The 27,877-nt window shown below is 52.8% G+C and overlaps 2 protein-coding genes across 7 annotated transcripts in view; one reads left to right on the top strand and one right to left on the bottom strand.

Moving 5' to 3' along the window:
* The window catches only part of MAST1 (microtubule associated serine/threonine kinase 1), a 42,139-nt gene extending 30,312 nt beyond the window's left edge, over positions 1-11,827 (bottom strand). The window contains exons 1-5 of one of the 2 annotated variants that reach the window (XM_009193615.2): positions 11,756-11,827; positions 7,582-7,613; positions 5,365-5,453; positions 4,843-4,918; positions 2,314-2,392 (exon numbers count right to left, since the gene is read on the bottom strand). In XM_009193615.2, the coding sequence (XP_009191879.1) occupies positions 2,314-2,392; positions 4,843-4,918; positions 5,365-5,453; positions 7,582-7,613; positions 11,756-11,794 (315 nt within the window). In that variant the 5' untranslated portion in view covers positions 11,795-11,827. Of the gene's footprint in view, positions 1-2,313; positions 2,393-4,842; positions 4,919-5,364; positions 5,454-7,237; positions 7,431-7,581; positions 7,614-11,755 lie in introns of those variants that run through there. The other variant, XM_003914989.2, reaches the window with a different exon arrangement.
* Positions 10,250-20,063, top strand: RTBDN (retbindin). 5 transcript variants are annotated; one of them, XM_009193620.3, is made up of 8 exons: positions 10,250-10,679; positions 10,916-10,977; positions 14,880-14,945; positions 15,562-15,748; positions 16,602-16,686; positions 16,789-16,899; positions 18,669-18,765; positions 19,603-20,063. In XM_009193620.3, the coding sequence occupies exons 4-8, from the start codon at positions 15,580-15,582 to the stop codon at positions 19,828-19,830; spliced, it is 690 nt and encodes a 229-aa protein (XP_009191884.1). In that variant the 5' UTR covers positions 10,250-10,679; positions 10,916-10,977; positions 14,880-14,945; positions 15,562-15,579; the 3' UTR covers positions 19,831-20,063. The 5 variants fall into 5 exon arrangements, with proteins under 5 accessions (XP_009191884.1, XP_003915045.1, XP_021786447.1 ...); XM_003914996.5 differs by lacking the exon at positions 14,880-14,945; XM_021930755.1 differs by lacking the exon at positions 10,250-10,679 and having other exon boundaries at positions 10,895-10,977.
* The last annotated feature ends 7,814 nt before the right edge of the window (positions 20,064-27,877 follow it).

Below are 27,877 nucleotides of genomic sequence, written 5' to 3' on the forward strand. Positions count from 1 at the left end.
TTTATTTATTTATTTTTTTTTTTTGAGACTGAGTCTGGCTCTGTCGCCCAGGCTGGAGTGCGGTGGCCGGATCTCAGCTCACTGCAAGCTCCGCCTCCCGGGTTCACGCCATTCTCCTGCCTCAGCCTCCCGAGTAGCTGGGACCACAGGCGCCCGCCACTTCGCCCGGCTAGTTTTTTGTATTTTTTTAGTAGAGACGGGGTTTCACCGTGTTAGCCAGGATGGTCTCGATCTCCTGACCTCGTGATCCGCCCGTCTCGGCCTCCCAAAGTGCTGGGATTACAGGCTTGAGCCACCGCGCCCGGCTTATTTTATTTTATTTTATTTTATTTTATTTTATTTTTATTTCGAGACAGGGTTTTTCTCTGTCCCCCAGGCTGGATTGCAGTGGCTCAACCTCCACTCACTGCAACCTCCACCTCCTGAGCTCAAGCAATCTTTCCATCTCAGCCTCCTGAGTAGCTGGGACTTGAGGTACAAGCCATCACACCTGGCTAATTTTTTTTTTTTTTTTTAGAAACAGGGTTTCATCATGTTGCCCAGGTTGGCCTCAAACTCCTGGGCTCAAGCAATCCTCCCACCTTAACCTCCTGTAGTGTTGGGATTACAGGTGTGAGCCACTGTGCCCAGCCATACAGCTGTCACCCAGGCTGGAGTGCAGTGGTGTGATCTTGGCTCACTGCAACCTCCACTTCTCAGGTTCAAGCAATTCTCCCTGCCTCAGCCTCCTGAGTAGCTGGGATTACAGGCACCCACGACCACTCCTGGCTAATTTTTGTATTTTTACTAGAGACAGGGTTTCACCATGTTGGCCAGGCTGGTCTTGAACTCCTGACCTCAAATGGTTCACCCGCTTCGATCTCCCAAAATGCTGGGATTATAGGTATGAGCCATCGCGCCCGGCCAGAATGATATTTTTAAACATCACATTGCTCACTCCCCTGGTTAAAATTCCCCACCCCATCCATCTCTTTTATTTTTTAAATGAGTGTACATTATCTATGGCCTACAGAATCACAATTTCAAATGGTTCAAACTGAAATTTTAGTACAATTTAATATAAAGAAATAAAGCCATTCCATGGCTCCCCCACTGGATTTAGAATAAAATTTCCCTTGCTGCCCCAGCTGACAAGGTTCCAGCCTGATCAAGGGCACTGCCTGCATCGTCTCTATTCCTCCCCCGCATCCCAAAGTTTCAGCCCCACAAAGCTTTCAACTTTTCAAATGCAGCAAGTTCTGTGGCCTCTATAGGTTTGCACATGCTCTTCCCCTTCCTGGAACAGTCTTCTCCCTTCTCTTCCACCTGCCAAACTCCTGCTGGTCTTTTGTCTTGGATTCAATGTCACCTCCTCCAGGAAGCCTTCCTTGACAACCCCCTAAGCTGAATCACATGTGTCTCCTTTGCTATCACCTCCCCTTGTTCTACTTGCATCAAAGTTCTGACCATTCTATTTTGTGAATGCCTTCTTACTGGCTTGTCTTCCCCCATGAGGGCTGTGTGAATCTTTACACTCTGACCCAGCTTGCAGAACCCGCCTACCACATGACAGTCTCATGACAAATGTCTGCTGAACATCATGCCAATGGATGAATAAGGGAACCATGGGCATGGATAGAAAAGGGAGCAGATGGAGAGACTTTGGGTATTGCAAAGGGTGAGCAAATGGGCTCTGGGTGAAAGCTGTGGCCTGGCCTAGCCCAGCTGCTGATATCAGGGTAAATGGCTTAACTCACAGAGCCTTATGTCACCAGCTGTAAATGAGTGAGTCAGAAATGAGTAGGAAGGACCCTCCCATAAATGTGTTGAGGGCAGAGCATAGGGCTTTGAGTGGAGCAGACTCGTAACTCTCTAATAGATGGACAAGTGAACACCCTTGAGGATGGGGAAACCCAAACTGTCTTTTTTTATTTTTTTCTTTTGAGACAGGGTCTCACTCTGTCGTCCAGACTGGAATGCCGTGGTGCAATCTCAGCTCCACTGTAGCCTATACCTCCCAGACTCAAGCGATCCTCCCATCTCAGCCTCCCAAATAGCAGGAACCACAGGTGCGCACCACCATGCCCAGATAATTTTTAATTTTTGTAGGGACAAGGGTCTCCCTGTGTTGCCCAGACTGGTCTGGAACTCCCGGGCTCAAGCAATCCTGTCTTGGCCTTCCAAAGTACTGGGATTACAGGCATGAGTCACTGTGCCTGGCCCTAAACTACCATCAAGCCCAGCCTGGACTGCTGGCCTGGGTGTGGGTCTTCAGGCTGGAGGGCCCCCTGAATTCCTTACCCACCGGCCCACCCACCCACTTTCCACACTCACCGAGACGGTGGAACTGGGCGTGTTGGTGCCATAGCCAGATGAAGGGAGCGAGGCCAGAGACCACCGGCGTCCGTCCGCCCTGGAACCCAGCCAAGGTGCTCAGAGGCCACAAGGCCCCAGAGGTCCCCCTACTCCTCAGGGTGTGGGTGAAGCCACAGGCCACGGCCAGGGTGGGGGCTGGGGGAATATGTCTGCACTCTAAGATTACTCAAGGCCCTCAGAATCAAGGGGGTAAAGAGGGACTCTTCCAGGCAGGTACTGGGAATTGGAGGGAGGATCCGTCTCCGCTCTGCTCCCCACGGTCCCCTCTCTTATCATCCAGAGTGGACACCAAGAATTGGAAAAGCCTCCACCCAATGAAGCCTTTCCAGAGAGATTCTAGAATTTTTCCCCGAGTGAACACTCCATGAGAAAGCTCTCAGAGCGGGACCCTTGGATCTTCTCAGAGAAGAAAGACCCCTCCCATCCCCCAACACACTGACATAGAATCTTGTGTCCTTATGCTCTCGTGCACACAGACACAATCACTGCTGTAGCCAAACCCATTAATGTTGGTGTGACTATCAGGTCAGGTTCACATACTGGCAGTGCACACATTTACACTTCACACACCCCCAAGACACACACTCACACATGACTCCTCAACACAGACAGCCACACGTATTGACTCTCCCATCCATGGGCCCAAATATCACACTCTCACACACTAATGCACAATCGCACGTGCAAGACCAGACATGGACTCATCTGTAGACACACGTGCTTACACACTCTGACACATAGACTCACCCAAACATACTCTGCACTTTCACATTCACACAGACGCACATTCCAGACACCCGCGCTCACTGCCACACATTGAAACTTGCACACAGCGACACACTCGTTCACACTTGCACGCAGATACACACTCACAGGGACACACATCAGCCTATACTCATGTGAGTGCACAACACACATTGGCACGTGCACATGTGAGTGTGTGGCTGTGAGACTGTAAACACTGGCCAGGCGCGGTGGCTCACGTCTGTAATCCTACCATTTTGGGAGGCCGAGGCAGGTGGATCACCTGAGGTCAGAAGTTCGAGACCAGCCTGACCAAACTGGTGAAACCCCATCTCTACTAAAAATACAAAAATTAGCCGGGTGTGGTGGCGGGCGCCTGTAATCCCAGCTACTTGGGAAGTTGAGGCAGGAGAATCGCTTGAACCCGGGAGGCAGAGATTGCAGTGAGCCGAGATCCTGCCATTGCACTCCAGCCTGAGCAACAGAGTGAGACTCTGTCTCAAGAAAAGAAAAAGAGAGAGAGAGAAAGAGACAGAAAACACTGTGACTTTGCGTTTACTATCTCACAGCCACACACTCACACACGCTTACACCCACACACAGATTGCACGCTCACCTGGAGACACACCTGACTTGCTCCCCTCGCATATTCATGGATGCTTACAATCCTACAGACACACGTTCACACGTTCACATTCGGAGACTCGTGCCATTGCATAGGCACGTAATTCCTCACACAGTCACAATCACACACGTACACCAGCACACAGATTGCACAGTTACAAGGACACACGCACACCCATTCATTGGACTCTTCCCTTCCTCCTTCCTCCCAGCAGTCCCCTCGCTCAGCCTTCCCCGCTTGCGGATAAACACGTGAGACCCAATCCCAGAGCCTTACCCTGCCTTTCTATTGCCCTCAGCTAAATTCCATGGTCAATAAGCGGTTTCCCCCACTTTCCCAAGGGAGCTGTCCTCTGTCCCCACAGTCTCTCTTGACTCTCACAACACAGCCTTCATCAGCCTTTGCAACGATCCCCATTCTCTGGCCTGCCTGCTCTATTCAACTCAGAGGGTAGAGACAGAACGTCATTGACCCCATACGCCCAGCTCCTAAGAACATAGCAGGTGTTTAGACACCATTTTTAGAATGAATAGAGTTCAAAGAAAAAGAGACGGGCCTAAACTCCCAGAAAAGTTTCTCCAGAAAACATCAGAGAAACCTCTCTGCCTCCCCCAGTTGCACAAAAGGCCCATAGAAAATTCATTTAAGGACACCCCAGAAACCCTCAGAGATTCTTGGAAAGAAACCTGAGATTCCTCCCCTTGAGAAACAGCCCTAGTCGTCCTCCCCCACCTCGGGGACCAAGAGTCCCTGGATAGGCATCCCGCAATCTGCGCTTGCGCACCTCATCTTGGCTACCCCGTCCTGTTGCTATGGAAACACCTGGCCAGGAGAGCTAGGCTCGGGAAGACAGACTCCACGCCCAGGGCGCACGCGCTTTCGACCAGCCGCAAAAGGATCCCCACCCCCTTCCCCATTCCAGACCAGTGATTGGGCCCCGCCTTCTTATGGGCCCCATCCCGAAGGCTAGGCGCTCCTTCCCGCTGGGACCTTGGGGCACTTGCTGGTCCCCTCAGGCCCTAGCTCGGGTGCTATTAGGAAGAGAACAGATGGCGGCCCAGACGGTGGGTGGAGAGGGTCTGCCCAGGGTTCTGGGGCCCTGGAGGGGAGGGACTCACCTTCGGGAGGAGGCAAATGAGAAGTGGGCGGGGGTGTTGGGGGAGAAGTTTCGGGGGCTGTCCAGGGGACTGCTGCCTGTGAGAGAAAGAGGGGGCAAATCCCTTCAGGCCTCTTGTTCCCTAAAGCGGCGTGCAAACAGCAGCATGTCCTGTCTTTAGTCTAGTCCCGCCTATTATGGGGAGACCACGCCCCTTCGCCTGTGGCCCAGCCTCTCTAAATTTTTTCGTTGCCAACTCAGCCCGGCCCCTTCCAAGGAGATTCTGCCTTCATCTGGGGTGGCCCTGCCCCTCAGGTACGACTCCTCCTTTCTGTTCCGTCCCACCTGAGTCTCCGCTCCGCCCTCCAATGCCCGTCCCTCTACGACTGACCACACCCACACAAGCATGGCCCCGCCCCTTATCCAAACCAGTTCGCCTCCATTCAAACTGCTCCCCTTCTGTAGCATGACCACGCTTCCTCGCCCGAGGCCCCGCCTCCTGTAGGCCACTCCGCACCCACCAAGTCTCTGCCACTGGTCTCACCTAGGTGACCTGGCAGCGGGGAGTGGGGTCTCGGCAGCGTGGGCGAAGTGCTGGTCAGGATGAGGCTTTTCCGGTTACTGGTGCGGCAGCTGCGGGGAAGGCAAGGCAGGGGGGCCGGGCCGGGCCGCAGCCCAGTGAGTTCTTGTGCCCCACCAGCTGACCTCCCGTCTCAGATCCCCGCCTATCTCCCATCCATGTGTGTTTGGAGGCTCCCTGGGAGGGTTTCTCGAAGGAAAAGGTGGTGGAGGCTTCGGCAGGACTGTGTATGGCAGGGGATTTGCATGTGACATGTGTGTGAGAAACTCCCAGTGTTGATTATGTGTACGGCAGTGTCTGTCATGGTGTGATAGTCACTGTGTCTAGGTGACACGATTGGTGATAGTGTGTTTCGGTCTATGCGGGACATTCACTGTAGGTATCCACATGTGGCATCCACTGTATGAATTCCACAATGTGTGACCCTGAACGCATTCTAGTGTGATATGTGTGACACAACGTGGGTTTATCTTGTGTGACACAATTTGAGCATTTGTGTGTCTATGTGACACAGTGTGAAATGCCACTTGTCCATAACAATGTGTGCTGTAACACAGGGAGGCTGCATTTTTTTTTTTTTTCTTTTAAGTCAATGTCTCGCTCTGTCGTCCAGGATGGAGTTCAGTGTGCAGTGGCTCACTGCAGCCTCAAACTCCTGGGCTCAAGCTATCCTCCCGCTTCACCCTCCTGAGTAGCTGGGACTACAGGCGCCTGCCGCCATGCCTGGCCAGGATGCAAGATCCCCCCTACATGTATCTATGTCTCTGTGTGGCATTCTGAGTCTGTGTCCGATACTGTCCTTCCGTCTGGGTGTGACATTCACCATATGTGTCCATGTGTATGTAGCATCTATTGTGTGAATTGAACATCTTATGACACTGGCCATGCCCAAACATATCACCACGTATGACATTCTCTAGGTGAGTATTGCATGTGATAACGTGTGATTTTGCGTGGTTCTCTCTCTGTAAGATCCCTACATCTGTTTATGCTGATGTCAGTGTGACACAGTATGTGAGATTCCTAGATATGACATCGTGTGTTGTGACATTGTTGGATGCATGGATGGGATATTGCCACACATGTGTGCATCTTGGATGACATAATTGTGTGTGTGGATCACCATGCAAGTGACATCTTACTAGGTGTACACGACGTGGTGCCCCTGTGTGTCTGTGCATGGTTCTAACCTGTGGCAGCTGCAAGGCTAGGTATGTGTGGCACCTCCCAGTGTATCTGGGCCACTAGGGCTGTTGTGTATGTATGTGTGTGTGACATCATGTCCTGTGTGACGCTGTGTCACTATTTTCAGTGTAAGGCTGTGTTTTGGGGGGGGGGTTGTGTTATGATAAACCCCCCCTTTTTTCTACCCCTCAGCATCCCAACTCCCGAAGAGGGAGCCCCAAGCCCCTCCGTCCGTCCCCTCACCCACAGCCGCAGTGACTGAGCATATTAGCGCGTCCAGGAGCACGCGGCATGGGGGTGGGGGGAGGCCAGGCTGCGGCTATTGTTCTGAGGGTGCCAAGCCCCCCAGCCTCCCCTTCTTCCTCTACCCCCACCAGGCTGTTGGAGCCCGCAGCTCCAGCAGACAAAGGCGCCACAAACCCCCAGTGGCGCAGCCCCCTCCCCCCGCGGCCGTCCTCTCCAGCGTGCAATCCCCCCAGACTCGGCCCACACCACCCCCATTCAACCCCATCCCCGGCGGGAAGGCGCAGCTCGGGCACCTCTGGCGCAGCTGTACCGGGCGCAGCATCCCGGGCCCCGCCCTGCAGCAGCACCCGGAGCGGAGGCTTTTGCGGGGAGGGCTGGGACAGTGTCTAGGGGATCGGGGGTCTACCTCTTGGTGCGGCGGAACATACTGCCGCCGGGGAAGGAGGGCATCGAGAAATTGGAAAGCGCGGTCCAGAGAGAGTCAGACATGACCCGGCGGCGGCGACATGGTGGCAGGTGCGGCAGCGGCGGCGGCGGCGGCGCGGGGAGCAAGCGCGCGGGGCGGAGGCTGGAGCCACCGCAGCGGGCAGGGGAGGGCAGGGAAGGGGAGGGCCCTGCGGCTGCAGCTGGCCGGGAGGGGGCGCTGCTGTGTGCGGGCGAGCCAGGCCCCGCCCGCGCACGCGCCTGGCGCCCCCACCCCGGCGGGAGAAGGGGCGGCCAGCCCCCGCCACGTCTCTCCCCAAGGCTCACCTGCTGCTTTTCCGGGGCAGGGGCAAATCCTTCTGGAAGGCAAAGAAGCAAAACGATGAAGGTCAGCGTGGACCTACCGTTGCTGCCCACAAGCATGCTCAGCTCCCTGGAGGAGCAGAAGCAGGGTAAGACAGGCCTCTCTTCAGCATTGTCACTTTCACCCTTGGCCATGCACTGCCGGCCAAGTTTCTTGGGGGAGAGGATCCCCGGGTGATTCCTCTCCTGACCCTCAGAGACCAACAGAGACCCAAGTACACAGGCGGGGTCCCGTATAAAGGCAAGTGAGTTGGCATCTCAGTGTGTGTTTGTGCAAATGAAATAGGAATCTTTATTTGAAAAATATGTCTTGAGCACTACTGGATGCTGACCCTATCCTAGGCACTAGGGACACAGCAGTGAATAAGTTACAAGCCCGGTGTGGTTGTGTGCACCTCTGGTCCCAGCTACTTGGGAGGTTGAGGCAGGAGAATCGCTTGAGTCCAGGGCAACACCAGCCTGGGCAACACAGCAAGACTCTCTGTCTCAAGGAGAAAAAAAAGTTTCTGGCCTTTTGGGACTAGTATTTGTAGGGTAAAGGGGACACTAAACAAGATTAGTGTAGAAGTGAACAAAATCATTGTAGACAGTAATTTGTCTTATGAATAAATTAAACAGGGTGATATGATGGACAATGACTGGGATGGAGACACATTGTCAGAGAGGGCTGCTCTGTGGAGGTGACTTTTAAGCTGGTGGCTGAAAGATAAGAGCCAGCCATGGGAGGATCTGTGGAGAGAGAATTCCAGGTGGAGGGAACTGCAAGGGCAAAGGCCTGGAGGCGGGAATAAGCTTGGCATGCTCAATGAATGAATGAAAGGTTGAATGAATGAAAGGTTGAAAGAATGAATGACTCATCTACACCTCAACAGATCGATCTGACTCCCAGCTAGAGTCACAGAGTTGGGGTAGGGGGTGGGGGGTAGGTAAGTAGAGTGACTCACAACTGAGATTTAAAATGGGAACCAGGGAGGCTAAGGTGGGAGAATCACTTGAGCTCAGGAGGTCGAGATTATAGTGAACTGTGATTACACCACTGCTGGAGTGAAACACGGTCTCCATTAAAACAAAAATAAAAACAAAAACAAAAACACAAAAAATTTAAAAAATTAAAAAATAAAAATGGAAATTCAGGTGATGGCCACATAGTCATTTTTTATAATGACAATAATAATAATAATTAGTGGGTATTAACTTTATGTGTCTGCATTTGAAGAAGGTTGCCTTCCATTTGTCAAGCTCTCAGGAAGTCTCTGTAGGGATCAGGAGATATGGGGTCTTGGCCCTTTTCTGAGGAAAGGAATGGGGGACAAGGGGCAGCACCTTCCAGCCAGTTTTCTATCCACAGGGTGAGGTGGAAGGAAGAAAACTCAGTGGGGCTGCAGGTGGAAAGGTTTGGGAGAGAGTTTCAAAACCTCCAACAAGAGGAAAATGAGGGATGTTCTAGACTATTTCTAGGATCTCTAAAAGCAGAAAACCCTAGGTTCAAATCTCAATTTTGCCTTTTATGACCTTGGCAAATGACCTTCCAATACTCCCGTGTCTCCTTGAGGATTTTGTGAGTTGATGCAGATGCCTAGCCCCTTAGCATGGTGCCTAGCACATAGCAAATGCTCAATGAATACTAAGTTCGGAGAACAGGCGTTATTAAGGAGGGACATGCTGCATGACAGAGGATGGGCCAGAGGGTCGTCCCACCCCCTTGTACAATGGACAAACATATAAGCGGTGCCAAAGGGCAGCCCTGCCCTCCCGAGCCACGGGTGACCGGTAATCCAAACCAGGTTTTCCCTCTGTCTTTGCACGACCGGCGTGAATGAGCCGCAGCCAGGACCAGTTGACCTGGCTGCGCGTCTGCAATGGTCCAAGAGAAATCAAGACCTGGATTTTCTGGCCCAGAGCCCGGGGGGTCCAGACCCGGATAACCCAGCCTTGGAGGGTAAGCCCCTGGAGGGCTTTTAAGCACAACACGAAGAAAACCTTGAACCCAGCCCCATCCGCTAGCGCCCCCAAACATTCTAGGGACGAAGAAAGGGTCAAACTGGAGCGGCGAAAGTTCGGATCTTTGACGTCAGTGTAGATAGACGCCACCTCCAACCTCAGCTGCAGAGCCGCTCTGCCAAGTGGATTCCGCTTCTCCTGCACGGGATTAATAGTTGACACTGCAGACAGGACATTCGAACTCAGGATGCTGTCTATATATAAGATCCCAGGGCGTGGTGGCTCACGCCTGTAATTCCAGCACTTTGGGAGGCCGAGGCGGGCGGATCACCTGAGGTCAGAAGTTCAAAACCAGCCTGGCCAACATGGCGAAACTCGATGTCTACTAAAAATACAAAACTAGACGGGCATGGTGGCGTGCGCCTGTAATCCCAGCTACTAGAGCCTAGCTGCACACAGGGGACCCTCAGGCCCTCAGCAGTGATGCGACAGTTCCTAAGAGGTTGCAGCAACGTGTGTGGGTGTATCCAGGCAACGAAGTGGTTAATCCCACCAGAAGGAAAGCGATGGGGACAGGACTCCGACATGGGTCACCAGACCCAGAGCATGCCTCGGGTTGAGTGGGTGGGTGGGTGAGTGGAAGCATCCCGCGTTGGGGGCGGTGTCTTGAGCGGGAGTCTAAAGTCCCGCGTGGCGACGAGCCAATGAGAGTTGACGCCGGCCCGGAGGGCGGGGACACACAGTGCAGGCCCCGCCTATTTCCTCCCTTTTCTCGGAGACCCGACGGCGCGAACCCAGCCTGGCTGCTGCAGCACTTGCTCTAACTTTGCCGCAGCTGCCTCCCTTTTCCCGGAACCCACTCTCCTAACCCACCCCTGGGAGGGGGAGAGAATGTGGGGGGCACTTCAGAGAGGCCTAAGCTCCAGAGGGCGGGCCATCTGGGCTCTGAAAGCAAATTAGTTTTCCAACTCATGTCTGGCTCCAGCGTTATCCAGACGCCTGGAAGGTCCTTCCTGCAGTCTGATCACCATTTTTCCTGCTGCACTGACCGATCAGCTCCCCTTGGTCTTCAACCTCGGGAATGATGGATTAGGGGAGTCTAGAAATGGACGAAGCCCTAGGTGAGGGTTTGAATCCTCTTTTCCCAAGATTCAGGCTGGGGATGGAGCCTGAGTCTGGGCCGATTCTTGGCTTTATCTAAACTCCAGATTACCAAGCCTGGGGCTGAGCTCCAAGGAGGTTCAGAAGGGCCAGACCCCAGGCAGGGCCTTGGGGCACAGATATCATCACCTTCCTCTCTGGAATGTTTGGGACCGAACCTCTGTGTTAACCCTGAACTTCCCTACTAACCCCTCAGAAACGCAGCTGAAGACGAGCAGAGGACGCTTCTCGGCTACAGAATCCCTCCCCACCTTGGAGGTAGGAGCTCCCGACACCTGAGTTTGTCCCCACCTTCCCCACACTCCACAGCGATCCTCAGTGTCCCACTCCGTGCAGTGGACGCACGCCTCCTGCGCCTGCGCAGCCTCGAGACCAGCATCTTCTAAGGCTGCAAGGAGCTAAAAATCGCTCCCGCCCACCCACAAGCTGGGCTGGACTTGAGGATCGCGGTGGGGGGGCGGATGTTGTAGTGGAGGAGGTGGAATGAAGAGTGAGAAAGCTGTCTAGGTGCCTGTCCAATTAGGGCAGTAGGAAGAATCCTGGTGGCCAGGCAGGTGCGTGGGGGACGCAGGGCGTCCTATGCCTCGGGAGGGGGCTCCTGGGGTGGTGAGGGGCGAGGCTGCTGCACAAACATGTTTACGCCTCCAGCGGCGCCGATGGCCCTGAGGGGCACGAGCCCTAGGGTAATAACTTTGCTCTGCGCCCCCTCACCCCCAGCCTGGCGAGGCGCCAGGACGATGACTTCGGCCCCAGCCCCCTCCCCCTAGGGCGGGCCAAGCGCCCATCAGGCGATCCTCGAGGGGGAGCGCTAGGCTGCACCCCTCCGGCAGCTCCCTGGATCGCCGGGCGGCGCCTGAGGGGCGGGGTCCCCAGCGCGGCGGGACGCGCGGCCACAGCGTTCCCTGCGGTTAGCGTCCCAAGCCCATGGGTGGGGGAGTCCCGGCCGACCCTGGTGCAAGTTCGCCCGCCTCCTGCCCGGCCCCGCCCCAGGGCGCTGACCCCTTCCTCTCCACCCGGGGCCCAGGCAGCCGCGTACCTGCAGCCTCCGGCGGCGGATGAGGCCCGAATCGTCCATGGCGGCAGCGGCGGCGACTTCGGCCCGGGGAGGGAGGAGGGAGGCAGCGGCGGCGGGAGGAGGGAGGAGGGAGGGAGTGAGAAGCCGCGGGGACCGCGGCGGCGGCGGCGGCGGCGGCTGGTTGGGGGGGGTTGGAGGGGGCGGAGCGAAGTGGGGCGGGCCCGGCGCCGTCACTGCGTCTGGGCACCCGAGCCCGAGCTCAGCCACCGCTGCCCGCGCTGGGGGGGAAGGGGTGGGCGGGGAGGCGGAGCCTCCTGGTGCCCCCATGGGAGCCAAGCTGCCGAGAGACCCCTATAAAAAGACACACCCCAGGGGAGAGACATTCTCAGGGGTAGAACCCCCACTTAAGAAACCCCCCAAAGGAAGCCTTCTCCCTGAGATACATTCCCCCCACATTCATCCCCCAGAGACCCCCTTGGTGAGACACATTTCCCGGGGGAGATAGTTTCCACATGGACGCCCTCTCCAATCAAGAACTCCCCCAACCCTGAAAATCATTCCTAAGAGATATGGTCCCTGAGAGGTGACTTTCCTCTCAAAAGCCATCCCCCTCCCCACGGAAGAGGCATTCCCCAAAGAGAAAGATCCCAGGAGTAACAATTCCCGTGGAGACCCTGGGGAGGATACCTCCAGTCAGAGAACCCTAAAAGCCGTATCCTCTGTGGAAAACTGTCCCCACCCACGAGACCTCTACAGCCCCAGGGGAGATGTCATGCTTACAGAGAAACATTTTCACTGAGGAGACCCATCTTCACAGGAGAGGCAACCTCAGAAAAACATGTGCCTGCATATTACGCCCCCCGCCCCCCGCAATCAGAGCCTCCTCAGGGAACCCTGCAGCCCCTCTAGCAACCCCTCCCTCATGGTCCGGATTAAGGAGCCAGGCCAGGCCGTCTGTATTTATAGGAGCGATTAGCTGGTAGTTGGAGAGGGGGACAGTTAAAGCGCTTTTTAGTTCCCTCGACGCTCCTCCATGTTCACACAGGTGAGGCCAAATCCACCATGCTTCCCGAAGTTGGAGAGGAGGGTGTCTGAGCCCTCCGAACTCCAAGTCTTGGCACTGGGGGACAGAAGGGCTTCCCAAGGGGTGGTGGCCAGTATCTGGCCCCAAGGTCCGGAAGGGCGCGGTTGCTGGGTAAGAGCGACCCCTGCTGGACGACGGCGAGGCTGGGTCCGGGTTTTCCCCAGGAGCTTGTCGCCTCAAGTTCGCGCCTTTGCCTGGGTTATATCTGTCTGTGTCTCTATATGTTGGTCGGCATGTTTGTGTCACCGTTTCGCTGAGTCCCTTGCTCGCACATCTCTCCGTCCATGGCCCGGACTCCGCCCCTGGCGACCTAGCTCACGATGACGACCGCGGGAGCTCTCCTTGGTGCTGGTCTCGCGCGCTCCTGTCCACGGTGCTGAAATCCAAGCGCAGGGTCGGGGGCTGAGATTAGGGAAGGACAAAGGGTGTGGAGGCTCTGGCGTGAGGCATGGCCCAGAGGCTGAACAGATCTGACCCACAAACATCTGGGACCACCTCAAGATGGACCAGGAGAAGGCTAGGTCCGGCAGATCTTGCTTACTGAGGCCTCCAGCACATCACTGGGTGCACACAGAGGGACCCAGAGATAGTATCAACTGATTTGTTCACTTACCACATATTGAGCACCTACTATGTGCAATGTAGTATTTGGGGATCTGGGAGGGAATACAGCGATAAAAGAGGCAGACAAAAAGCCTCTCTTGCCCTGAGATGAGAGGCACACAAACACTTACATACAGTCACATATTCAGGAAACACAGACACGCAAACACTTATTCGAACACACTCTGCAAACATATACTCCAGAAACACAGACCCACACATTCTGCAAATTAACACACATACAAACACATACTCAGCAAATGCAAACACATGCAAACATCCACAAATACAGATACACACAAACTCACACTCTGCAGCCATACAAACACATACTTAGGAAACGCAGACATACACACACTCATCCAATGCAAACACACACAAACAACACATATAAACACACAACCAGTGGAAGCACAGCCACACATTTCCAAAACCAAGGGATGTCCAGTTGCACACAAATTATAATCTAAAACAAATTATTCTCTCAACACAACACATAGACACACACACCCGTACCCACTGCAGGGATGTTTTGCTCATCCGATTCTCCCCCTAGAATGTCAGCTCTATGAAAGTTGAGATTTGTGTGTCTTTTATTTTTATTTATTTATTTATTTATTTATTTATTTAGAGACAGAGTCTCACTCTGTTGCCTAGGCTGGAGTGCGGTGGAACAATCTTGATTCACTGCAACCTCTGCTTCCCAAGTTCAAACTATATTCATGCCTCAGCCTTCTGAACAGCTGAGATTATAAGCATGTGCCACTATGCCCAACTAATTTTTTTTTAAATTATTTTTACTAGAGATGGGGTTTCACCATGTTGGCCAGGCTGGTCTCAAACTCCTGGGCTCAAACAATCCTTCTACTTCGGTCTCCCAGTGTGCTGGGATTACAGGTGTGAACCACCATGCCTGGCTGAAATTTTCATGTATTGTTCACTGCTGCATCCCCAGAATCTAGCACACAGTAGGTGCTCAATAAATGTTTGTCGAATGAATGGATGAGTTAAGGGAGTGTTCACAAGCAACACACATTCGCAGAAACTTCAGAAGTTGTTGAAGTTCTGAACTGGTTGACACTGGTTGTGTGTTTATATGTGTTGTTTGTGTGTGTTTGCATTGGATGAGTGTGTGTATGTCTGCGTTTCCTAAGCATGTGTTTGTATGGCTGCAGAGTGTGAGTTTGTGTGTGTCTGTATTTGTGGATGTTTGCATGTGTTTGCATTTGCTGAGTATGTGTTTGTATGTGTGTGAATTTGCAGGCCAAACACACCTTCCTCACACACACACACGCACTCCCCTCATATACAGATACCACAGCTTAAGCCACAAGCTCAACATAAAAGCAAACACAAGGATATATACACACCAGCCCAAGTTGGCCAGCCTTTGGTCAGCAGGAGTGTGGGCGGGACGGTGGGAGGTCCCGCCCCTGCATTAAGCCATGCCCCTTTCAGTTGCCAGTTTCCTGGAGTGGATCCTGAGGTGTCTTATCAGCCTCTACACCCCAATCCAGCTAACAGGTGAGGGGCTGAACTCGGGGAGGCAGGAAGGGGACAGTCTTGTCTCCATAGACGGCTAGCTGTCCCTGCCTTGTAGTTTTGGGCCCCAGTGACAGAACCTGAGCCCTGCCACACCACGCTTGGTCCCAAAGGCCCAGCTCTGGGTGGCCCCTAAGCCGATTGTGGGCCGAGAGAAGGTGACCCAGAGAAGGGCCGGCAGAGAGTGAAAGAGGGAGGAGGGAGGCCGCATAGAAAAGAAGGAGGAATTACTGAACAGTAGAGGGGGATTGGAAGAGCTAGGGAGGTCCCCTTCATTCTGAGAAAAAAAGGAGTCCCTTGAGGACTAAAAAGGTGGGAGATCCTGCTGGATGGGGGAGGGCGACTGTGGTCTAAGCTTGGTGGGGGTGGCACTTGGTGGGGGACAGAGAGGTCAGGGTTCTGATGGGAGGGGGGTTCGTAGGATGGAGGCAGGCCCTGGTGGTCTCCTGGGATTTGAATATCCTTGGCCACTGCCCCAGCCTCCTCCTCAGCTGCACTTTCCCTACTCTATCTGGCACTGCTTCTTGGGTATGCATTGGGTGGGTGCCACCCTAAGCTCACAGAAAGGGATGGCTGAACCCCACACTATGCCTGCCAGCTCTTATCTCAGGTGGACATGGCCTGCAGGGTCCACATGCGACCCATTGGCCTGACCTGGGTCCTACAACTGACCCTGGCATGGATCCTGCTAGAAGCCTGTGGAGGGAGCCACCCACTCCAAGCCAGGTCCCAGCGACACCATGGGCTGGCAGCTGATCTGGGCAAAGGCAAGCTACACTTGGCAGGTGAGCACCCCAGACCCTGCCTCACCACCAACACCCAGAAACCCACACCTACCCTGCCATGGCAATGTTAGAATTTCCTTATGAGAGGGGCCTAGCAGGGCCACGAAGGTGGGAGGCAGGGATAGTGCTGAAGAATGGTGGATAAGAATTAGACTGACTGGGTTCAAATTCAGCTCTGTCACTTTGTAACTATGTGACCCTGAGGAAGTCATCTAACCTCTCTGGGTCTCACATGGACCCCCAAAAAGAGAGAAATAACAAACATACCTCACAAAGCTGTTGTTAAGATTAAGCATATGAGCATATGAGCGGGGCTCGGTGGCTCACGTATGTAATCCCAACACTTTGGGAGGCCGAGGTGGGCAGATCACTTGAGGTCAGGAGTTTGAGACCAACCTGGCCAACATGGTGAAACCCCTGTCTCTACTAACAATACAAAAATTAGCTGGATGAGGTGGCATGCGCCTGAAATCCCAGCTACTTGGGAGGCTGAGGCACCAGAATTGCTTGAACCTGGGAGGTGGAGGTTGCAGTGAGCCAAGATCATGCCACTGCACTCCAGACTGGGCGACAGAGCAAGACCCTGTTTCAAAAGAAAGAAAGAAAAATAAAGGAAAAGGATTAAGCACATGTGTCACTACCAGGCACATGACAAATAAGTTGATTATTATAAACAATAAATGATCATTACTACTTGAAGCTGCATTTGCATTCCAAAGGAAGGGTCTTAAGTTATGGGTTTGTGAGGATTGATGTAATTGGGGTCTCCCTTGTCCAGGGAATCCCCAGCCCTCAGTTCCCAAACCTTATCTGAGGATCCAAGACCCTGGCTCACAGGGTTCCCCTTTGCCAGGAACTTGTTGTCCCTCAGAGATGGACGCAACAGAGATATCGGGCCCTGGGAACCATCCAGAACGCTGTGGAGTGCCGAGCCCCGAGTGAGTACAGCACCCTCCACTGTTTTCTCGCATACTTTGCCCATTGCCCTGGAACTCCCCTCGGGTCCTAACCCATCCAAACCTCTCTCTCCCGATGTCTAGGTGTGAATCCTTCCTGGAACACCTCCAACGTGCCCTTCGCAGTCGCTTTCGCCTGCGGCTATTGGGGGTACGCCAAGCACAGCCGCTCTGCGAGGAGCTCTGCCAGGCCTGGTAGGACACGCGGGGGCAAGGGGCGTGGCTTGTGACTTGGGCGGGGGAGACGGCGGAGCCTGCAGTTCGCTTGGCCTTCTGTGTAAAGGGGAGTGGCCTCCAACAGGGCCAAGGTTTAAGAGATGCAGCTTAATGTTTAGAGCCCAGGTAGAAGCCCCCAGTTTTTAAGATACCTGCCATATGGCGATGTGGCTTTTCATAGCCCTGAGATTTCTTTTTTTTTTCTTTTCTTTTCTTTTTTTTTTTTTTTTTTTGAGATGGAGTCTCACTCTGTCCCCTAGGCTGGAGTGCAGTGGTGCAATCTCGGCTCACTGCAACCTCCACTTCCCAGGTTCAAGCGATTCTCCTGCCTCAGCCTCCTGAGTAGCTGGGATTACAGGCGCACACCACCACGCCTGGCTAATTTTTGTATTTTTAGTAGAGACGGGGTTTCACTATGTTGGTCAGGCTGGTCTCGAACTCCTGACCTCATGATCCTCCTGCCTCAGCTTCCCAAAGTGCTGGGATTACAGGTGTGAGCCACCGCACCCGGCCTTTTTTTCTTTTTTTTAAGATAGAGTTTTGCTCTTGTTGCCTAGGCTGGAGTGCAGTGACACGATCTCGGCTCACTGCAACCTCAGCCTCCTGGGTTCAAGTGATTTTCCGGCCTCAGCATCCCTAGTAGCTGGGATTACATGCTTCCGTCACCACGTCTGGCTAAGTTTTGTATTTTTAGTAAAGACGGTGTTTCACCATGTTGGCCAAGCTGGTCTCTAACTCCTGACCTCAGGTGATCTGCCTGTCTTGGCCTCCCAAAGTGCTAGGATTACAGGGGTGAGTCACCATGCCCAGCCAGGCCCTGAGATTTCTTAAGGAGTGAGTCCTCCTGATTGAAAAGAGAAGGTAAAAGGGAGGGCGCCTGTAATCTCCGTCATTTGAGAGGTCAAGATAGGAGGATTGGTTGAGGCCAGGAGTCCAAGATCAGCCTGGACAACATGGCAAGACCCAGTCTCAACAAAAAATTTAAAAATTAATCAGACATGGGCCAGACGCAGTGGCTCACGCATGTAATCCCAGAACTTTGGGAGGCCAAGGTGGGCGGATCCCCTGAGGTCAGGAGTTTGAGACAAGACTGGCCAACATGGCGAAACACTGTCTCTACTAAAAACACAAAAAAGAGCCAGGCATGGTGGTGGGCGCCTGTAATCCCAGCTACTCGGGAGGCTGAGGCAGAATTGTTTGAACCTGGGAGGCAGAAGTTGCAGTGTGCAGAGATTGGGCCACTGCACTTCAGCCCAGGAGACAGAGCAGGACTCCATCTCAAAAAACAAAAAAAAAGAAAGTATTAATCGGACATGATGGTGCGTGCCTATAGTACCAGGTACTTGAGACACTGAGGTGGAAGGATTGCTCGAGCCCGGGAGGTCAAAGCTGCCATAAGCCATGATTGCGCCACTGCATTCCAGTTTGAGTCACAGAACAAGACCCTGTCTCAAAAATAAATAAAAGGAAAATGAAAGAGTGGGAAAATATGAGGGACTGGCCCGTAACAAATGGTCTGAGGTCTGCAGGGACGAGGCCAGTTGTGACATGGCCCAGAGTATGGAAAGATCTGATAGAATATGGGGTGGGATGAAATCTGGAGAGATGGAGTTAGCAGGGGAGTGGTTCTAAGAGGCGGGGCCTGGATCCCAGCGGGGGACACATACTGAACACAGTCTAGAAGAACCGGAATCCCGCTGGCATGTAGCTACAAAAGCTTTACCCACCTCTCCACTCGCCATCTCCAGGTTTGCCAACTGCGAAGATGATATCACCTGTGGCCCGACTTGGCTCCCACTCTCAGAAAAAAGGGGCTGTGAGCCTAGCTGCCTTACCTATGGACAGGTGAGCGTGAGGCAGAAGGTGAAGAGAAGAGACTGAGATCCTCTCTACCAAGTTCTTTATTTTTTTTCTGAGACAGAGTTTCATTCTTGTTGCCCAGGCTGGAGTGCAGTGGCACAATCTCTGCTCGCTGCAACCTCTGCCTCCCGGGTTCAAGTGATTCGCCTGCCTCAGCCTCCCGAGTAGCTGGGATTACAGGCATTCGCCACCATGCCCAGCTAATTTTTGTATTTTTAGTAGAGTCAGAGTTTCACCATATTGGCCATACTGGTCTCGAACTCCTGACCTCAGGTGATCCGCCCGCCTCGGCCTCCCAAAGTGCTGGGATTGCAGGCATGAGCTACTGCCCCTGACCCCCACCAAGTTCTTTCTTACCGTGTCTAGACCCCAGAGACCGGATTGGCACTCCCCAGGTCCCTACTCCAACCCTTCCCTAGCCCAACCTCCCATTGGGTTGCGCCCTTTGACTCCAAAAGCTCCCTAAGTCCAGATTTGCCCTTCCCAAGAAACCATCCCTGCTCTGGGTCCATCCAGTTTACCATGGAGGACCCAGAAGCCGTCACCCTCTACAAAACCCCAGCCTTGATACAGACCTCTCTGCGCGCCCCCCGACTGCCCCAACCCTGATTCATCCTGCTAGGGCCCAGTAAGAACATTTACACTCCCCAAGCACCTGCCACCACTCTGGCCCCGCACACAGACTCCCAAACTGCACACTCCGCCTCTGACCCCAATCCCAAAGGAACTTACAGACTTTCCCTTCCCGAGGCCACGCCCCTGGGAGAAAGCCATGCCCCTCTGGACTCCGCCCACTACGGCCCTAACTCCACTTTTTCGTAGACCTTCGCAGACGGGACGGATCTTTGTCGCTCGGCTCTGGGCCACGCTCTGCCGGTGGCCGCTCCTGGAGCCCGTCACTGCTTCAATATCTCCATCTCGGCGCTACCTCGTCCCCGACCAGGACGGCGGGCCCGGGAAGCTCCCTCCTGGCGTTCCCGCCGCCCTCGCACCTCCATCCTGGACGCTGCGGGCAGCGGGAGTGGCAGTGGAAGCGGCAGCGGCCCCTAGCGGACGCGTGGCCCCGAGTTGGGGGAGGGTCCCTTCCCCCAGCCCTGCCCCTCAGAACACCCAGAACCCCACCCCTCGCCCTCTCGGCCTTCTATAATAGTTTTGAGATGTCTGTCCCTCCTCCCTGGAACTCCAGAGACTCACCCCTCTCCAGGTTATCCCAGAAATGACCCAACTCTCTCTCTCACTTTTCCCTCTCCCCTTTGAATAAAGTCGCCAGCTAGAGCATGTGATGTGTGTGGCTGCTTCTTGGGGAAATAAGTGGGAAGGAGAATTGCCAGAAAGTAACAGATGTCTCACGTCTAATCCTCAGATCCTAGAAGTAGTGACTGATTCATACTACAGTGTAAATGATGGATGGCCTGTGCCCTAGAGCAGTCAACATAACTTGGAACACCCAGGTGTTGGAAATGGAGAGGGGGTCAGAACAGGGGCTGACAAGGGCAGGAGGGGTTCCTTCCCACTGTGTGCCACCAGGGCTCCCAAAAAGCTGCCTAAGTTGTATAGGCCTCAAGACACACTTCAAGGCCGGGTGCAGAGGCTCGTGCCTGTAATCCCAGCAATTTCACAGGCCAAGGTGGTTGCATTGCTTGAGCCCAGGAGTTCAAAGCCAGGCTTGGCAATACAGTGAGAACCTGTCTCTACCAAAACAAAACAAAAAGAAAATTTTAAATTGGCCCAGTGTAGTGGTGCGTGCCTGTATTCCTACCTGCTCAGCAGGCTGAGGCAGGAAGATCGCTTGAGCTCAGTTCAGGGCTGCAGTGAGCCATGATCACACCACTGTACTCCAGCCTGGGTGACACAGTGACAGCCTGTCTCAAATAAAAAATAATAAGACATGCAGACACAGAATACCAAACTGGCCATGGTAGTATGTGCTGAACTCCCAACTACTTGGGAGGCTGAGGTAAGAAGATCACTTGACCCCAGGAATTCGAGGCTACAGTAAGCTATAATCCTGCCACTGTACTGCAGCCTGGGCAAAAGCCAGACCCCAATTTTTTTTTTTTTTTTTTTTTTTTTGAGACAGAGTTTCGCTCTTGTTGCCCAGGCTGGAGTGCAATGGCAGGATCTCAGCTCACTGCAACCTCCACCTGCCAGGTTCCAGTGATTCTCCTGCCTCAGCCTCCCTAGTAGCTGGGATTACAGGTGTCTGCCACCAAGCCCGGCTAATTTTTTGTATTTTTAGTAGAGACGGGGTTTCACCATGTTGGTCAGGATGGTCTCAAATTCTTGACTTCAGGTGATCAGCCCACCTCGGCCTCCCAAAGTGCTAAGACTACACGCATGAGCCACCATGCCACGCCCTTTTTCTTTTTTTGGGACAGAGTCTAGCTTTGTCTCCCAAGCTGAAGTGTAGTGGTGCAATCTTGGCAAACTGCAACCTCAGCCTCCTGGGTTCAAGTGATTCTCGTACCTCAGCCTCCAGAGTAGCTGGGATTGCAGGCACACACCACCACATATGGCTAATTTTTGTATTTTTAGTACAGATGGGGTTTCGCCATGTTGGCCAGGCTGGTCTCAAATTCCTGACTTTGGTGATCCACCCACCTCGGCCTCCCAAAGTGCTGGGATTACAGACATGAGTCACCATGCCTGTCCAAGACCCCATATTATACATATACAGACTACAGAGTTTGGTGACAATGACCCTGTGTAGTGTCCACCTGTGTTCACAATCCAGCTCTACCACTTACTTACGCTGTAACTTCCGTTTCACACATTGCCCAGCTTGAGCCTCAATTTCTTCATCTTTAAAATGGGAATGTGGGCTGGGCATGGTGTCTCATGCCTGTAATCCCAGCACTTTGGGAGGCTGAGGCAGGCAGTGCATTCACTTGAGTCCAGGAGTTCAAGACCAGCCCGGCCAACATAGCGAAAATCCATCTCTACCAAAGATACAAAAATTAGCCAGGCGTGGTGGCACATGCATGTAATCCCAGTTTCTTGGGAGGCCGAGGTGGGATAATCACTTGAACCCAGGAGATAGAGGTTGTGGTGACCTGAGATAGTACCACTGCACTACAGCCTGGGTGAGAGAGTGAGACCTTGTCTCAAAAAGAAAAATTAAAATAAAATAAATAAAATAAAATGGAAATGAGTTCCTTTCACAGAATTGAGAAAGAATTCAGTGAGTTAGTGCAAGTTTTTCTGCTTATCTAACACTGCATACCAAGCAACTCCAATATAGTGATGATAAAAAAAGTCACTAGCCTGGGCACGGTGGCTCATGCCTGTAAGTCCAGCACTTTGGGAGGCCGAGGCGGGCGGATCACAAGGCCAGGAGATCAAGACCATCCTGGCTAACATGGTGAAAGCCCATCTCTACTAAAAATACAAAAAATTAGCCGAGCGTGGTGGCGGGCACCTGTAGTCCCAGCTACTAAGGAGGCTGAGGATGGAGAATCACTTGAACCCGGGAAGCAGAGGTTGCAGTGAGCCGAGATCATGCCACTGCACCCCACCCTGGGTAACAGAGCCAGACTCCGTCTCAAAAACAAAACAAAAAAAACCCCAGCACTTTTGGAGGCCGAGGCAGGTGAATCACGAGGTCAGGAGTTCAAGACCAGCCTGATCAACATGGTGAAACACCACCTAGACTAAAAATACAGAAAATTAGCCAGGTGTGGTGGTGGTGCATGCCTGTAATCCCAGCTACTCAGGAGGCTGAGGCAGGAGAATCGCTTGAACCCAGGAAGCAGAGGTTGCAGTGAGCCAAGATCACGCCCTAACACTCCAGCCTCCTGGGTGACAGAGCGAGACTCCATCTCAAAAAAAAAAAAAAAAAAAAGTCACTATCTTTCATGGTTCTGGGGTTTGACTCAGTCCAGCCTGGCAGTTCTTCCTGAAGACCTGTCATGTACTTGCAGACAGTGGCTGGGGCTGGAATCACGTTGAAGTCTTCCTCGCTCACATATCTGCTAGTTGGCGTTGGCTGTTGTCTTCAACTTCTGCTGGGGCTATTTGCCAGAATATCTGCACATGGCCCCTCTGTGGCTTGGGCTTCCTCTCAACATGGCAGCTACGATCTAAGGGAAATGTCCCAAGAGAGCAAGCCAAGTGGGAGTTCAGTTTTGATGACTTAACTTTGGAATTAACACAGTGTGACATCTCTTTCTACTCACTACAGGGAGTCACTGAAGCCAGCTCATATTCAAGGAGAGGCATCATAGACTCCACCTCCAATGGGAGGGATGTCAAATAAAATGCTTAGAAAGTGTGGCACGTAATTATCACTCAATGAATGTAGACACCATCTATTATGATTGTTTCTTGTGGATGATGTTACATACTGGGTTATTGATGTTATAGACTGTGTTATTGTGACAAGGAAGAGGAACAAGCATTGAAGGAAGAAAAGTAAAGCAAGTCTTTTTTTTTTTTTTTTGAGACAGAGTCTCACTCTGTCACCCAGGCTGGAGTGCAGTGGCACGATCTCAGCTCACTTGCAAGCTCAGCCTCCCGAGTAGCTGGGATTACAGGCGTCCGCCACCATGCCTGGCTAATTTTTTGTATTTGTAGTAGAGACAGGGCTTCACCATGTTAGCCAGGATGGTCTCAATCTCCTGACCTCATGATCCGCCCACCTCGGCCTCCCAAAGTGCTGGAATTACAGGCATGAGCCACCGGGCCCAGCCCAAGTAAAGCAAGTCTTTAAAGGATCGCCAGTCAGATAATCAAGCTGTGGAGGACATCCCAAGTGAAAGGCCTGGAGATTTCATGTTCTGGGAACTCTGAGCTGACCAGGAAGCCTGGGATAGACCATGGGAGATGGGGTCTGGTCCTGGAAGACACTGGATGCCAGGCAGAGGCACTTGAATCTGAGGATAGAGTGTGATGTACCAGGAGTGGTGGCTCACACCTGTAATTCTAGCATTTTGGGAGGCTGAGGCAGATGGATTCTTTGAGGTCAGGAGTTCCAGACCACCCTGGGCCACATGGTGAAACCCCACCTCTACTAAAATTTTAAAAAATTAGCCAGGCATGGTGGCACACGCCTGTAGACCCAGCTACTTGGGAGGCTGAGGTGGGAGGATTGTTTGAGCCCAGGAGGTGGAGGTTGCAGTAAGCTGTCATTGCACTGCTGCCCTCCAGCCGGGGCAACAAAGGGAGATGGTATCTCAAAAAAAAAAGAGAGCGACAGGGTGTGATGCAAGGTTTGGCAGCTCGTGGCTATAGTCTCAGCTACTTGGGAGGCTGAGGTGACGGTATTGCTTGAGGCCAGGAGTTTGGGAACAGCATGGGCACCACAGCCAGACCTCATCTCCAAAATACAAAAAGAAATTAGGCTGGACAAAATTAGGCAGGACAGCTCACACCTGTAATCCCAAGACTTTGGGAGGCTGAAGTAGGATAATAGCTTGAAGCCAGGAGTTCAAAATCAGCTTGGGCAACATAGTGAGACCTCATCTCTACCAAAAAAAAAAAAAAAAAAAAAAAAAACCCACACACACACACACACACACAAACAAAAAAAATTAGCGAGGCGCTATAGTTTGTGCCTGTAGTCCCAGATACTCAGGACCTCATTTGGAAAAGGAAATATGTGAGAGCCATAGGTTTTTTGGTTTTTTAGACGCAGTCTCACTGTTGTCACTTAGGCTGGAGTGCAGTGGCATGATCTTGGCTCACTACAACCTCTGCCTCCCAGGTTCAAGCGATTCTCCTGCCTCAGCTTCCTGATTAGCTGGGATTACAGGCACCTGCCACCACACCTGGCTAATTTTTATACTTTTAGTAGAGACGGGTTTTTGCCATGTTGGCCAGGCTGGTCTTGAACTCCTGACCTCAGGTGATCCACCTGCCTCAGCCTCTCAAAGTGCTGGAATAAGAGGCGAGAGCCACCATGCCCGGCCTTGAGTTTTTTTGTTTTTGTTTTTGAACAGGGTCTCACTCTGTTGTTCAGGCTTTGAAGTGCAGTGGTGCAATCTTGGTTCACTGCAGCCTCAACGTCTCAGGCTCAAGTGATCCTCCCACCTCAGCTCCCCAAGTATCTGGGACTACAGGCGCTCACCACCACACCCAGCTATTTTGTGTGTGTGTGCGTGTGCGTGTGTGAGACGGAGTTTTGCTCTTTTCACCCAGGCTGGAGTGCAATGGCACGATCTCGGCTCACCGCAACCTCTGCCTCCTGGGTTCAAGCGATTCCTCTGCCTCAGCCTCCCGAGTAGCTGGGATTACAGGTATGGGGTTTCTCCATTTTAATGGTCTTGAGGCTGCACGGCCTCTGATCCTTGCAGCCTCCCAAAGTCGCAGGATTACGAAGCGGGGAGCCACAGTGTTTAGCCAAGACCCTCTTTTGTTGTTTTGGGAGCGAAGTCTCCTCTTATCCCAGGCTGGAGTGTAGTGGTGTGATCTCGGCTCACTGCAACCTCTGCCTTCCCGGGTTCAAGCGATTCTCTTGCCTCAGCCTCTCAAGTAGCTGGGGCAGAGCCTGCCACCAGGCCTGTGGTTAATTTTGTATGTATTTTTAGTGTAGGTGGGGGTTTTACCATGTTGGCCAGGCTGGTCTAGAACTCTGACCTCAGGTGTTCCACCGCTTCAGCCTCTCCCAAAGTGCTGGGATTACAGGCGTGAGTCACTGCACCCAGACAGCCTGTTTCTTTGAGAACGGAGTCTCGCTCTGTGGGCTGGGTGCAGTGGCCTTGATCTCGGCTCACTGCAAGCTCCCCTCGGGTTCCGCCATTCTCCGCCTCAGCCTCGGTAACTAGGCTTGATTTTGTATTTTTAGTGAAAACGAGGTTTCACCATGTTGGCTGAGATGGTCTCGATCTCTGACCTCGTGAGGCGGCCTCCCAAAATAGCAGGCAGCGGCCACAACCCTGTTTCTTAACAAAACCCTCAAAAACATGATACTGGGGATCTTGAGCAGATCAGTGTGGAACCCTGGACTCTCTCCAACTCCCATGTGAGCTTCATGCTGCTAGGATGGGGACCCAGCACTGAGTTCACACAAATTCAGACTGTTGTTAGAAGTAACATTTGCAGGCTGGGCGCAGTGGCTCATGCCTGTAATCCCAGCATTTTGGGAGGCTGAGGTGGGTGGATAACCTGAGGTCAGGAGTTCAAGACCAGCCTGGCCAACTAGGTGAAACCTCGTCTCTACTAAAAATATAAAACTTAGCTGGGAGTGGTGGCACATGCCTATAATTCCAGCTACTCGGGAAGCTGAGGCAGAATTGCTTAAACCTGGGAGGCAGAGGTTGCAGTGAGCTGAGATCACACCACTGCACTCCAGCCTGGGCGACAGAGCAAGACTCTATCTCCAGAAAAAAAAAAAAAAAGAAAGAAAAGAAATAACATTTACAGGCCACACGTTGTGACTGGTGGCTTTTACCTATAATGCTAGCATTTGGGGAGGCCAAGGCAGGAGACCACTTGAGCTCAGGACTTCAAGACCCACCTCCCCTGACCCCCAGTGTCTATAAAAAGTCAAAGAAGGTGGAGTGCAATGGCTCACGCCTGTAATCCCAGAACTTTGGGAGGACAAGGCGGGCGGATCATGAGGTCAGGAGATCGAGACCATCCTGGCTAACACAGGGAAACCCTGTCTTTATTAAAAATGCAAAAAGTTAGCCAGGTGTAGTGGAACGTGCTTGTAGTCCCAGATACTTGGGAGGATGAGGCAGAATAATTTATTGAACCTGGGAGGCGGAGATTGCAGGGAGCCAAGATCATGCCACCACACTCCAGCCTGGGAGACAAAGCAAGATTCTAACTCAAAAAAAAAAAGAAAAAAAAAAAATTAGCTGGGCGGGGTGGCGGGTGCCTATAATCCCAGCTACTCAGGAGTCTGAGGCAGGAGAATCACTTGAGCCAGGGAGGCAAAGGTTGCAGTGAGCCGAGATCCAGCCATTGCACTCTACCCTGGGCGATAGAGCAAGGCTCAGTCTCAAAAAATAAATAAATAAATTAATTAAAAAAAAAAAAAAAAAAAAAAACATAGAAAGGAAAAAAAAGAAATACAAAATTAGCCGGATGTGCTCACTTGAACCCAAGGAGGGAGGGTATTAGTGAGCTGAGGTGCCACAAACAAAAGCCTGAGCAGAGCAAGTCTTATTCCCAAAAAGAAAACAAAGTTTTTGAGACGGAGTCTCGGGCTTGTCGCCTGGTTGGAGTGCAGTGGCCGGATCTCAGCTCACTGCAGCCCGGGCCCCGGTTTACTTGCGCATTCCTGCCTCAGCCTCCCTGTGGTGAAGCTGGGATCATGGCCGCCTCGCTAGTTTTTTTTGTATTTTAGTAGAGATCGGGTTTCACCGTGAACCGCCAGGATGGTCTCTGATCTCCTGACTCGCGGATCCTCTGGCCTGGCCTCGCCCTCCCAAAGTGCTGGGATTACAGGCTTGAGCCACCGCTACCGCCAGAAAAAATAAAAGCTTCTAAGTCAAATAACAAAATAATAATAACAACAGGATGAGGGTTGGATAGAGGGTGTCTCTTGGGTGGAGACCAAACTCCCGAATGCCTCCTCTCACTGCCCTGCTCTTGGGCCTTTTTTTTTTTTTTTGAGACGGAGTCTTGCTCTGTTACCAGGCTGGAGCACAGTGGCTGCTATCTCAGCTCACAGAAACCTTCACCTCCCAGGTTCAAGTGATCCTGCTGCCTCAGCCACCGGAGTAGCTGTGACTACAGGCGCCCGCCACCACACCCAGCTAATTTTTGTATTTTTGGTAGAGATGGGGTTTCATCATGTTACTGTGATAGTCTCCATCTCTTGACCTCATGATCCACCCACCTCAGCTTCCCAAAGTGCTGGGATTACAGGCGTAAGCCACGGCGCCTGGCCTCTTGGGCCTTCTTGAAGCCAGGTCTCCCATTTCTAGGCCTCTACACGTGCCCACTGCCTGAAACCCCCTCCATCCTCCAGTCCCTTATTCCACTGCATTCACCCCACAGACCTCTGCCAGTTGGTTCCTCAGGCTCTGAGACCCCCAGATCAGAGCTGGGTCCCCCATCATACATTACAACCAGGCACTCTAGCCTCCACTGTCCAAGGGCAGTTCTGGGATTCTGGCTGGCTAGGGCAGTGCTGGCTTCTGTGTCCAAC

This window comes from Papio anubis, chromosome 20 (genome assembly GCF_008728515.1).
Source record: "Papio anubis isolate 15944 chromosome 20, Panubis1.0, whole genome shotgun sequence".
Taxonomy (NCBI): domain Eukaryota; kingdom Metazoa; phylum Chordata; class Mammalia; order Primates; family Cercopithecidae; genus Papio; species Papio anubis.